General features: G+C 44.3%; 1 protein-coding gene across 2 annotated transcripts in view; it reads left to right on the forward strand.

The window, feature by feature from the left end:
- The window catches only part of LOC136766825 (glucosidase 2 subunit beta), a 143,535-nt gene that overhangs the window by 115,701 nt on the left and 14,424 nt on the right, over positions 1–13,410 (forward strand). For both annotated transcript variants that reach the window (XM_066720647.1, XM_066720648.1), the window contains exon 13: positions 1,084–1,158. In XM_066720647.1, coding sequence (XP_066576744.1) covers positions 1,084–1,158 — 75 coding nt within the window. The remainder of the gene's footprint in view (positions 1–1,083; positions 1,159–13,410) is intronic.

The following is a 13,410-nucleotide window of genomic DNA, read 5'->3' on the forward strand; positions in this document are numbered from 1 at the left end:
TTTATGCGATGGTTCCTCCCCGTGTTCAGCTGTTTGTTAAAGCGAACCTAAATTCACCAGTTTAGCGTCTGAGCGCAGGCATGGCAGGAGGGGTATTTTTAGCAAAAGGAAGGTGTTTTTACACTCAGACGGGGGAAGGCACGTGTGATGGACACGTACGGGCAGATCGAGCAAAGCAGATCTTTCAAAAACGCATAAACTAAAGCAATGCAGGTATAACGAGCCCAGGCCCATGAGAGAGACTCAACACAAAAGTGGTGTGAAAGCATTAGTTTTGCCCACAATGAGATCCCACAGAGCAGGAACCCAAGACCAGGAGAGATACCTTCCTCTCTGAGGTGTATCAGCTCTTTTTTCTTTTTCTACAAGAGTTTGATGGTTTTTTTTGTGACGGGTGCCTCTCTCATCCGTGTGGTCAGTGAGCCCGAGCACTTTTCCCTCCGTGGGAGCCACCCATTCCTCTCAGCCATTCCTTCCCTTGCACACGTCCACATCTCTGTCACTCCTCTTGTCACCGATAGACAACCCAGTTTGCGTTCCACTGAGTTGCCTTTTCCTGTTATTTTTCAGTTGGGAAACTGTTCTAGCTGAACACGCCTCTGTACGCATCTTTCCCCGACGCTGTGTTTTCGCTTTCAGTAAGAGACGAGCTTCGCGCCGAGACGCCGATGGTGCCAGAACAACCTGATGGCTTGAACAGCGCTCGTCACGATGTGACATTTTAAAATTATTCTGTAATTACATTTTTGATTCACCAGGTTTGTTGTTGGTGATATCATCTGCCCCCCCCCCCACCTCCTTTTCACTTGCCGGAACATAATCCTATCTTTGAGCCTTTTTTTTTTTAAGAAATCACAAGACAATGTCAGTGGAATTACTGCGGTTAAATAATCCGTTTCCACACATGCGGTAAATGAAACAGTGCGTTTGCGGGGGCCGTAATAGGATTTCTTTTTCATTTGCCTAAATCGCATTTGAATTAAATGTAACCATTCAGTGTATTCATTACATCAGCTGTTGTTTATCATTATAATACTCCTGTTATGACAAAAAAATAAATGTTTTGCTTGCTTCGTTTTGTAGATATACTTACACGTTGTGTCCCTTCAATCAAGTCACGCAGAGGAACTCCCAGGGAGAGCAGACGATTGTTTTAGGGTAAGTACATCGCTTGAGACAAAAATTTGTTTTTTGAACAGGGTTTCCCAATGCAACCAGGTCTTGGATGCATCCAGAACCATTTAACTGGGAGTACTATCTGCAAATAAAGCATGGCTAAGTCTAAATGAATACAGATATAAGAACATAAAGTGTCCAATGGAGAGGAGGCCATTCGCCCCATCGTGCTCGTTTGGTGTCCATTAATAACTACATGATCAAGGATCCTATCCAGTCTGTTTTTGAATGTTCCCAAATTGTCTCTTCAGCCACATCGCTGGGGAGTTTGTTCAGATTGTGACGCCTCTCTGTGTGAAGAAGTGTCTCATGTTGTTAGTGCCTTATACACAATTGAGAGCACAATGCATAGGAAAACACACAAGCAGGTGTCACACAAGTTCTGGACTGGTGCTTCCTGCTCAGGGCATGGAGCTGGACAACAAATGCCAGTGTAATATGTCTGTGTTGCCCCAGCCTATCTGAACTCGGTATATCAGTATGTTTCTGTAGCCTGTACCCGCTGTGTCAATCACCAGTGCGCTGACCTGGGGAGTATGGAAACTGCAGCTGGTCTACAGGGAAGGATGTCATACATTCTTTTTACACAGTATGAGTCCCTGCTGATCTGGAAAAGCTCCTCTGGTTTGATGTGGTCGATGCCTTTCATGATTTTGAAGACTTAGATCAAGTCCCCACGTAGTCTCCTCTGTTCCAGGGTGAGAAGGTTCAGGTCCTCAGTCTCTCAGTAGGACTTTCCCTTCAGACCTGGAATAAGTCTGGTTGCTCTCCTCTGAACTGCCTCTAGAGCAGCGATATCTTTCTTGAAGTGTGGAGCCCAGAACTGTCCACAGTATCCAGATGAGCTCTAACTAGTGCATTGTACAGTCTGAACATCACTGCCCTTGTTCCCAATTCTACACTTTTGCTGAATTGTTGAATTGGTTACGGTGAGGGAGAGATCGTTCTCTGAAAGAAGGCACTACTCAGTGTCCCAGTCACCACAGTGGAGAGAGCGTTAATGATCTGAATTGAGTTCACCAAAGTAAACAACGGCCCGGCTTAGTGTAGAGATGCACCGACCGGCCCACCAGTCCCAGAGTATCTCCTCACACTCAGGATGGGTTTTCATTTCACCGCTCGCCTCAGGCAAAAAGAGAGGCACCATGGGTTTGCATCAGCAGTAGCCTGCTGGTGTGCAGTCTTGATTAAATCCATTGAAACTGGGAATTCACACACCTGTGAAACACAACAGTGAAGGTTGTGTGTGGACGCCCAACCCGGTGTGACCTCAGAGCAGTGCTGGGCCTCTTCTCTTTCCCGATGCTGAGATGTGTGAGCGTGGGCAATTCGCCGGCTATTTCTCTCCTGGCTGTCTCCGCAGCAAAGCCCTCTGATCCTGTCACGATGTTCCTCGAGGTGCGACGCAGGTGAACTCGCGCTCTGATACCTGTGCGTTTATTTTTATGCCAGTCAGTCTCGATTAGATTTCCTCCCATCCCTGAATCCATTGCCGTCAGAAGGAGCTACCGTGTTGTGTTGTGCAGAACAGGGAGTTTGTGCGGCTACACTTTCATGAGCTGATGAGGAAGTAAATTGAAGCTGAGTTGTTAAGGTTGTCTCTTGAGTTTTTGGTTGTTGTTGTTGCTGTTGCTGTCTTGTTTATATATATATATATAACACTACGGAGGAGATAAAGGTAGCAAACTTTATTATTATTACTGTTACAACTCAAACTTCCAACACGTGGAACATGGATTAGAGTGTTTAGAATGCTATCACAGTAGAATGTGTTGGAATCTAAGGGTGCTTAGATTCCAATGATTTATATTTTTTCTATAATCCAAACACACACACACAGTCACAAATAGATACACATGCAAAGACACACACACACAATATATTTCTAACACATACTGAAGAATATTATTTACTTCTTATCTTTAAATTGTAAATACTGTTGCAATCTGCTCAGCAAAAACCTGCTCCTACGCCTTTTCTGAACTCCTGCTCAGTGTGAGTCTCGTATCGATTCAGAGCTGCTCCATTACCAGACCGCTGTGCCGTGCCGTGTGCAGAGGCTGCTCTGGTGTACACAACACACCGTTGTGCAGCTTAGCTTAGACTCACAAATGTGTTTTATCCCTATCCCTTATATGCAAGATATAAAAACTCTCTCTTGTTCTCTCTCACTCTCTCACTCTCTCTCTCCCGCCCTCCATATATATATATATATATATATATATATATATGTGTGTGTGTGTGTATTGTAACTGCATACAAAAATTGTTATACTTTGCAAGCCATTAGAGCTTTATTTCTTTATTAAAGGTTGTCAATCTCTCGTCACTCTTTCCTGTCACAGCTCCAGCTGCCGTCATTTATCAGACAGTTTATAACGTGTAATTATGTTAACAGTATTTCATTGGCATTCTGCGTTTCTTTAATAAACTTTTAATATTGTTTTCATAAGCTGTGCTGCCGTTTTCCCGGACGCCATCGATCATGTCACTCCTGACACGTCAGCGATATGATATATTGCACACAGAGGCGTAGCGTAAACCTGCTCTGCAAAATTAATTGAAAGTGAACCAAGAGTATCCAACACGACGGGTAAAAGACACTGTGTTTGTGGCTGTGTTTGTGTGAGGAATGATTTCAAGCTGAAATTAAGGAAGTTTCTATTGCCTCTATGTTTTTTGTGAAGCCAAACGATTATTATAGTTGGTTTGGTTTCGACACCATCAATAACGAACTGATTAATTAGGAATCGCACTAATATTATTGAGTGCCCGACCAAATCAGAACTGTGATCTACAACGTAAATTAAAAACTCATACCCTAGTAGTAAAAAATGGCTTCTGACAGTAAATTTAAACGTGAAAAGATGTGTTTGTACTTTGTGAATCGTGGGTGGGTCAAAGGTTGGCTGTTGTAGGAATTTGTAGTATTGATCAGCAACTATATTGAACTTATCCACATTAATTCCACTTCTGTGACCTTGTGGACTACTCTCAGACACAACAGGATGGTTCATTGTCAATACAGCCATGTTTACCTCATCCCCTGAAAGTGTCCAGATTAGATTTTCCCAGACACAGAGAGACAGACAGAGACACGCAGGCCCTGTATGAGATGGAAGGAATTAATTTGGATAAGTTCAATACAGTTGCTGATCAATACTAGAAATTCTGACACTGCGGTCGAGCCCCAAATCATTCCATCTCTGAAGTGTGATTTGAAATGAGATTTATTCTGGATTAATTACATTCTAGAATTATAGAAAAAGATTAATCTGTTTTAAATATTGTGAATGTATGTGTTTATTTATGGTTGCAATCCTGCATATTTCACTTGATTCTAACCTGCACTGTTTAACCCATTTCCTGTCCGTTCAAGACCTCTGTGCTCTTAAAAGGTCAGTAGATTGAGCAGCTGCGATACGCGGGCCCTGCAAACAGGATTCACTCGGACGTTTAGAGAGGTTAGGAAGTGACGGGGAAACATCAATCATACAGAGTCAGACTCCGCCGTGCTCAGTATGTTATTGTTGATCTGTTTTTTTTTTGTTTGTTTGTTGTTGTTTTTTTTTCTTTATGGAAAAATCTTTTAACACATCTGGATGGAAGTGATGGGAGTGTGAATCTGTGGCAGGAGTTGTGTTGCTCAGGTCAGGAGCATTTAAAACAACACACACGTCCAGCCCGAGTCTCCACACACGGACACACGGACATGCCTTCGAATGGTGACCTGTTCCTCACTCAGCTGACAGATCAAGCTTCCTTCTCTGAGCAGTATCCCACATCTCTGACTCTCACGCAGACAGTTAAACATTCTTCGGCCTCACATATCACGTATGTTTACATATCACTTCACACATCCTACCTTGGAAGGTTTCATAGGGATACATTTTCCCACTATGAACAACGAGTACTTCTTTAGAACGGGCCTAATTAGACTGCAAAGCATAAGAGCAGGGGCTCTCTGTGCTGCCCTTTCACTGTCACTACCTCTGCTACAGACAGACACACACACACACACACACACACACGAATGGACGGATGGACACACACATGGACACGGACACAAGCATACACGAACATGGACACGCACAGACACACACACAGACACGGACAAAGACACACACACACAGACATGGACAGGCGCATACACACACACGGACACACACAGACACGGACAGACGCATACACGCACACAGACACACACACGCACACAGACACACACGGATACAGACAAACACGGATACAGACAAACAGCCACACTGACACACAATCACACACAGTAACACACACCCACACATACGTGCACACACAGACACACACACAGCAGTTAAAACATGAAATTTAATAACTTTGCGGTCGTGTGCATTTTGTGCGTGTGCGTGTGCGTGTGTGTTTCCTTTCCTCCACAGATGTTGCTACTGCAGGGTGATTTGAAGGTTGTCAGAAACGTTCCGTATCAGTTTCCACCTCGAGGATAGAAAAACAACCGAGGGAGAAACGTGTGAAAGAGCCGCAGAGATCAGCCGGCCGTGGGCTGCAGGACTGAGAGGCATGAAGTGAACACAGCGGCGCCGGGAGCCCGTGTTGGATCACAGGCCGGGACGGTTCAAATGAAGAGGGATCTGAAGGGGGCTGATATCCTCTGCGTCTTCCCCGATACTTCACAACCGCGAGGCGATGTGGATTTCATCCGTGTCTTTCCACAAGCCCCTCACTGCTACAGGGTTATTTAATATTTAATTTTCTCCTGGATGGTTTAATGGAAACTAAATGGTCACTTTGGATGCCATGGACTATAACTCATAGGAGTAATATAATTTGTGAGCAGACAAGAAGTGTAACATTTATGGCAGAGCCCACACATTTAACAAGTGCAGAGGAGAAAGATGAATCATCGCACAGCCAGGGGAATAAGTGTATTTTTTATCGAGACAGACCATCACTCACTCAGCTGCACACAGTATCGCCGGGCACCAATATTAATCTGAGCGGAAGATAAGTTCCTGCTCCCTCGAGGAGGAGGTTTGGTGGCGAACGCTAAGAATAGACTGCTTGGAAATAAATTGCAACATTTATCACTAATATGTGGGAGGAAAGCCGAGTTAAAAATACGATGAAATAATAAAAATACATATGCAGAAGGGGGAGCAAAAATAAAACGCGTTTAATTACATAACGGGGTGAGAAGTTTTATTCTGACCACACGAATAAGAGCGAAGGTGATTTCTGAGAGTAACAAGATCCTCTTCGACCTTCTCCAGAGAGCGCTTTTTTAATAACAATACTGCGCTGTTCTGTGTTCCCAGGGCGAACCTTGCAATTACATCTGCTTCCAGGGCTTATGAGCGTTTGTTTATTTGTGCTAATTTCTGTGGACAGGAATGTGCGAGTGGCAGTCGAGCACCGAGTCAGCGTGTGAAAAACTCTAATTACTCTCCTGCTATTTTGAGAGACTTTCTCCTCTTCCGGCGCACCGTGTGCTTCGCAGCTCTGAGCGGCGGCCTCTTTGTTGTCATCGCCGAGTACAGTCTTGAGTAATTAAATCTGATAAAGGATTGTACAAACACTTAAAACAATAATAACCGTTAGAGAAAGGAAAGACGGGGAAAAAGGTACTGCCTGCATTGCATATTCTATCTTAATCGAAAGCACAATGGGGATGTTTATGCACAAGGCAGGCGTAAAGTAAATGCACTTCCTTTGAAATGAAATAAAAAAAGAAATCGGAGAGGAACTGTGTCCCTGCAGCTGCATCCAACTCCAGAGAATAGAGCAGACCTGGCAGCCAACTAAACGATCTGTCTTGTTGATAAAGTGTGGTTCACAAAAGCCCCAGCTAAGCAGTCACCGAGGAATCCTGTATCAGGACCAAAGAAAAGAGGGAAAAAAAGTGAATATGATTGCATGAACAAGCACCTTTACTCACGTGGTGATTCTCACGGCTGCAAATGAAATTCCTGCGAGTGAGAAACATAATAAGATGATAATGCGACGTTCGTTTTACCTGAGGTGTGTTTCGGTGGTGGTGGAGGTGTTTGTATGTTTTTGATCACAGTTATATAATTGCACTTCGACGGCTGGTGCCTGCCGTAGCCCTCCTCCGATCCCGGTCACCCGAACTGTCGCGATACCATCCTCCATGAGAACAGCATTTGGCCGCCATGTCTGAAAGATGGATTGCTGAGTTGCACATCCTGTCACCCCTGTCCGCCAGGGGCCTCAGCTTTCTCCTGGCCAGTGTTCGTTTAGAGGATGCGTGTTGGTGTTGGTATTTTTCTGGACAGAAGCACCCAAGTGCTGTGGCACACTGTGGTCCTGTCCTGAGCAGCGTGTCTGGTTCACCCATGTTGGCCGTCTGCTTGTAAGTTGTGTCAGCTGTATTCAGGGTGACCCGATATATGAAAACCAAACCAAGCCAACCAGCCACAGAAGCACCTAGAAGTCCAGCCCTTGGGGGGAACCAGGTAGACACTGGGCTGAAGTAATTTCTCATTTTTTCTCTACCTGCTGGGTGTAGTTTAGCTTACTATAAATATTATGCTTACTTTCTTTTGCTACATCATTAAACTGTGGCTCTGTGGTTTTCTAAGAACCCATTAGCAAAGTGCACACAATGCCGGCGTCAGCGGCTTTCAGAAACGCCGAGATGGCTTTCTGGTGGCGCGTGGGAGAGAGAGCTCAGATGATCCCTCGCTCTGAGCGAAGCCCTCTCCAGCGGCCGCCTGCGCCCCAAGCAGGGAGTCTGACTGCAGGCGTCGTGTTTGGACTGGTGAGAGGCCCACATCGTCCCCTGCCCGTCCGTCACCCGACCTTGAAACCCCTCCGGCTCCAGCCTCTCGGATGCCACCCCGTGGCTCCGCAGCCCGGCGAGACGGCATCAGGTTTAAAAATAGAAACGTGGGGCAGGGAGAGTGGGATTGTGTTACAGAAAAGCACTCTGCATTGTTTTATATAACCTTTAAATCCCCTTTGTTTATTTATTTATTTGTGAATTTATTTACGGATTGCTGTCAGGGAGCTGTTACCGCACCGGTCGAGTTTGACTGACGACTGCAGCCGAGTCTCAGCTTGACGTGCGTCTGCAAAGGAGAAAGGAAGGGAGCCGCGTCTCTGAGTGATGAATATGGAGCCCTGTTACCTCGCCTCCGCGGCATCGCGTGAGAGTTTCCCATCAGCGCCGAGACTCTCTCTGTTCCTAGTCTCACGGTTGTGACAGCAGAAGAAGGCAGAGAAAGGCATCTATTTTGGTATGGGAGTCGTGGGCTCACAGACGGCATATTCAAGGTTTTAAGACTCAGACTGCGAATTGATGTTATTAAACTGTCACTTTGTGTACTTGTGTATTTGCCTGGGAAGAAAAAACAACATCACTCGAGTCAACAGAAATGTGAATTCTCCCATATCCTTTCTATCCTCAAATAAAGAGCTAAAGAGGGTTTGCTAGTAATGATAATAATAACAGTAATCTAATTAAATACATAGTGATGTGTGATTTTTTTTACTACAGTGGAATAGACTGAAACTCCTCACTGATGCGGCAGTTGACACAGAAATGGTCGAAGGGCAACACTAGGTATTGCTTACCAAATCAGTTTACCTTACCAATCTCATCAGTTGTTGAAGGTCCCGATAAATGGACCTCAGAGGCTCTCGGTATTGGTCCAGGGATTAGCCCCTACGATCGCACTGCTCATCATGGTGCAGATTGGTTCTTGCATGGTCATCTTTTTGGCCATCTCTAAAAGTGGGCGGCACAGTCTGTCTACGCAGAGTGAATTCTGGGTTGACCGAAAGATTATGTGGGCTTCGTCCGAGGCATAAGGTCGAGGTTTGAGTCTTGGGTGCAGGATAAAAACCTCCTCGCTCTCTTCTCTGTGTGGAAGGGGTTTCAGAGACCGGCTGCTACTGAGTGAATGTAATGTTGCAGGAGTAAAGGTATAGTCCCCTAACAAGGAGATTTTGACCAGTGTGAGAGAGGCATGTTAATGACATGAATGAGCTAAAAGAATATATATATTGTGATGCTGTGCCGGGTGGCGTGGTAAGATACCACCCCGAATTGCCATCTACCTCCCTGGACCCCCTGGGGAGGTGAATTAACAAGGGGAAACACTTGACGTGCTGCTTCTCCACAGATGGAGCCCTGTCTCTCTAAAGCAGGAAGTGTCCGACTTTCTGGAGGGACAGAGAGAGAAAGAGAGAGAGAGAGAGAGAGGCAGAGACCGAGGTTGAGAGAGAAAAGAACAACGGTAACAAACTTATTTTAGGAACTGGACAGAGGGTCACAATATGTATGCATGCAGCCAGTATCCGTTCTGAATGGACTAAATCCAAATGAGACATCTTCCCATTCCTGACAATCCAGCTTTAAGCCATATTCGTGAAACGTTTACCACCACATTAAGTTTACACCTTGTTTCTTTTCATAAGCATGTAAATAATGCATTGAAGATGAAAGGTGTCGGAGGAATCTCGCGGAATGCTAATTTTAAAGTCCTGCAGGCGTTTTCTGCTCTTTCCTTTTCTGATTTGTTACAATGGGAGTTTGCTTTTCATGTTGCTGTAGAATTAGCATGAGGTCTTCAGGAGGGCGGCCCACCGAGACCCAGCTGGGTTCACGCCGAAGAGCAGGGCCGTATTCATGAAGTACAGGAATAAACATTGTAACGGGTTTTACCATCGTGTTTATTTTCCCGTGCTTTACTACACTGGACCGCGAGTAAACAGCGGTGAACGTGGTAAAGCATGCCTGATTAATTATTCATACTGGGTCGTTTCTGTGTGCCATCCAAAAAAATTATATTGCTAAGATGTTGAAAATAATACTGGCAATCGTTAAACTAAACAGTCTGAATATTGAATTAGTGCCAGCACGGATCCCGTGGTGGAATCTTGTCAGTTGCAACAGCAATTACCTTTTTATTGATCTTCAGAGATCGACCTAAAAAGTATTTTTGTGTGGGGGGGTCCTAACACAGACAGAAGCATTGCTGCCAGAGTTCAAGCCCCCCAGGTTCCTACACCACCTTTCATTGCATAGTAGTGCACCGACACTGACTCTCAACCAGTATTTGATTTAAAAACATAAGAAAGTGTCCAATCGAGAGGAGCCCATTCGCCCCATCGTGCTCGTTTGGTGTCCATTAATAACTAAGTGATCAAGGATCCTATCCAGTCTGTTTTTGAAAGTTCCCAAATTGTCTCTTCAGCCACATCGCTGGGGAGTTTGTTCAGATTGTGACGCCTCTCTGTGTGAAGAAGTGTCTCCTGTTTTCTGTCTTGAATGCCTTGAAGCCCAATTTCCATTTGTGTCCCCGGGTGCGTGTGTCCCTGCTGATCTGGAAAAGCTCCTCTGGTTTGATGTGGTCGATGCCCTTCATGATTTTGAAGACTTGGATCAAGTCCGCACGTAGTCTCCTCTGTTCCAGGGTGAAAAGGTTCAGGTCCTCAGTCTCTCAGTAAGACATTCCCTCCTCTGCATCGTTTTTGCCTTTTTTTTTTTATTGCTTCCCCACATTGTTTGGTTGGAGAAAGTGAGGAGTCCACATAGACTCCTAGGTCTATCTCATGCGTTACTTCATCTAGTTCCATTCGTCCCATAGTGTAATTATAGTGGACATTTTTATTATCTGCATGTAATAAATGTGCAATTTGTCCGTATTTGGCATTTTTCATTTTATTCTCAAGCTTTCGGAACTTAGTATTCAGACCCACAGGTTTGCCGCACACCATTTTGTTGAATAATAGATTTCGAAAGTGGCAGAGTACAATAATGTAGCCTAGCAGCGCATGTCGAGGCACAGTCCAATTGGCACTCGGGATCAGAGGCCACCGCCATCACCCCGATGGTCCGTCCGTCTGCTCGTGACTCGTACCCCCGTGGGCTCTGTGCCACAGCGGCGCTGCTCTGGGTCCGACTCTGTTTCACTCTCACCTGTTTCAGCAAACTCCTCTGTATCTCCGGAGATAATTACCACCGTAAAGAAGCACCGTCTCTGCAGGAGCAGTGAAATATTAATCGCCTCGGGTCAGTGAACTCTCCTGATCCCGCGGCGAAATGGGCTGATGCCCGGTTAGTGCCGACGCTGGGATGGAAATGTGGTTATTTGATCAATAATAGTATTGGCCACTGGAGATCTGTAAAGCCCCTGTGACGTTTTAATAATTAATAAGGGACACTTCTGATGGTGATTATTTTCTTTTATTCTACTTTAAGATTAATTACTGGTCATTTGCATATTCGCACGCTGTGGAAAAGCCCTGCTGATGAGCAGACAGCAGCCGGGCTGTGATTGGTCTCCTCTCTCCGTCATGTGACTCGGCCGCAGCGGGCAGCTCAAAACTGTCGGCTTCATCCCATAGCTGATTACCATTCAAATTCATTAGCACGGCCATTTGTAATTTTAATTATGCCACCATGAAAGAACAGTTCCATTACATTTTCAAAACACGCCCTTGCCATGTAGGAAAATGCAAGTCTGCAAATGTGTGTGCTCCACGTTTATGATTTACTAAAGCCATGAGGGATTGGTGCACAAGCATTGTATAGACACTGTATGAGAAGCAACTGTTTTTCATTGTGCCAGATATTGCTTGTTTTGTCCCGGAGAAACGCATCCATGGTTGTAAAGAACGTCTGGATTGAAAAGCAGATAATAGTTCCGGGAATTGTTATTATTATTTAAAAAGAGCAAACGAACAATACACAACCAGCCAAATTGTGGATTGTATATTTTATACAGAAGAAAATATATATACATCTCTATATGTACGCAGGGATTAGTTTTGGTCTAAGACTTCTAAGACACAAACCCCCCGCCCAGCGATGTTAATGTCTTATTATTCTGTCAGGGCTCTGGAAGCTGGTTTCATTGTGTGAAAAGATAGGACTTACTTACGCAATAAGGCCAATCAGAACTTATTAATCATAATTTATCCGATCTTGAGCCGCGGTGCCCTGATAGAAATTGATTTTGGCATTCTGAATATAGAACGATAAAAAGAACCGCCTGGAGGTGAATAAACTCATACAGCCGTCGGAGGTCACAGAGTGTAGTTAATAACAAGCAGTTTGAGAAGATGTATGTCTTTATTGACATCTCTGTTCATGGGGACTTAGAGACGCACTCATCTGACCGTTGAACACAGTGCAGTTGTCGGGTGATCTCAAATGGCTCCCTGACTCCTGTTTCCCTCCAACCCCATTCTGCGGAGTCATGGATTCATTGTATGTGATGAAGATCCACACAAAGTCATCAAAATGGCTCTATGTTAAAATCTATGACAGAAACTCTAAAGATTCACAGAATTTGTGGACCTACACAAAATGTGTTTCCCTGGCGTAGATTTGGCCTAGAAAACATGGTCAGTCCTCTTGTCAGAGCTGATGTCTTGCACGGTGTAGAAACTGCCACTTATCTACATGAGTCATGTTCTAGAATGTACAAATGGTTTACTTGTAACTTATTTAATTGGGAAAATAAAATCCGAATGTGCAAACTTGCAGAAATTACCGGTTTTAAGTTGTAATAAATAATTTAAAAAGCAAATCGGAAAGAAAGAGATGACCCTGCATTATGTGAATCATCCTATGGATACGATTAGAAAATGTTGACAGATTTTTAATCTTCAAAGCTTTTGTTCAAAGTATTCCACAACTCTTTTGTGTGTAAAATCATAGGCAGGGTCAATACAATCATTTAGACGGGCGCTTTTGATGTTTTTAATCCTGTATTTTTTATTCTGGTTTCCCCTCAAAGCCAAGACAATTCAATCACACCTGATCGTGGAATATTTGAGCCAAAACCCAGCGTTCTCTCACTCTTTGGCCAGACCTTGACTGCTGCCACTCGAATGCTTTAAAGCTGCTGTTTCAGTGTTATTGTTTCGCTGTGTATTTATTTGTAATTAAAAATCTGCAGTTGCCTCTGTAAGGATGAGAAATGTGTTCCCATGAACTTTCTCACGGTCACCTTGTGGGGATTAAATTGTTTTTCTCCTGTAATTATGAAACATTATGAAGAAAGAGGATTCGATGCTTTACCATCTTTGTGCTGAAGATGATTGTTCTCAGTATTTTCATGTCGGGATTAAAGACGTCCCTCTGTTGGACTTCAGACCCTTATGTATGACAGCTGCTCTGTATTTGGTCATCATTATCATTTTGAACTGATTACTACATTAACTCGACTGCCAGGCTCAGTCAATGTAACATAATGTCAACTTACATAGA

Source organism: Amia ocellicauda, chromosome 13, assembly GCF_036373705.1.
Source record: "Amia ocellicauda isolate fAmiCal2 chromosome 13, fAmiCal2.hap1, whole genome shotgun sequence".
Classification (NCBI taxonomy): Eukaryota; Metazoa; Chordata; class Actinopteri; order Amiiformes; family Amiidae; genus Amia; species Amia ocellicauda.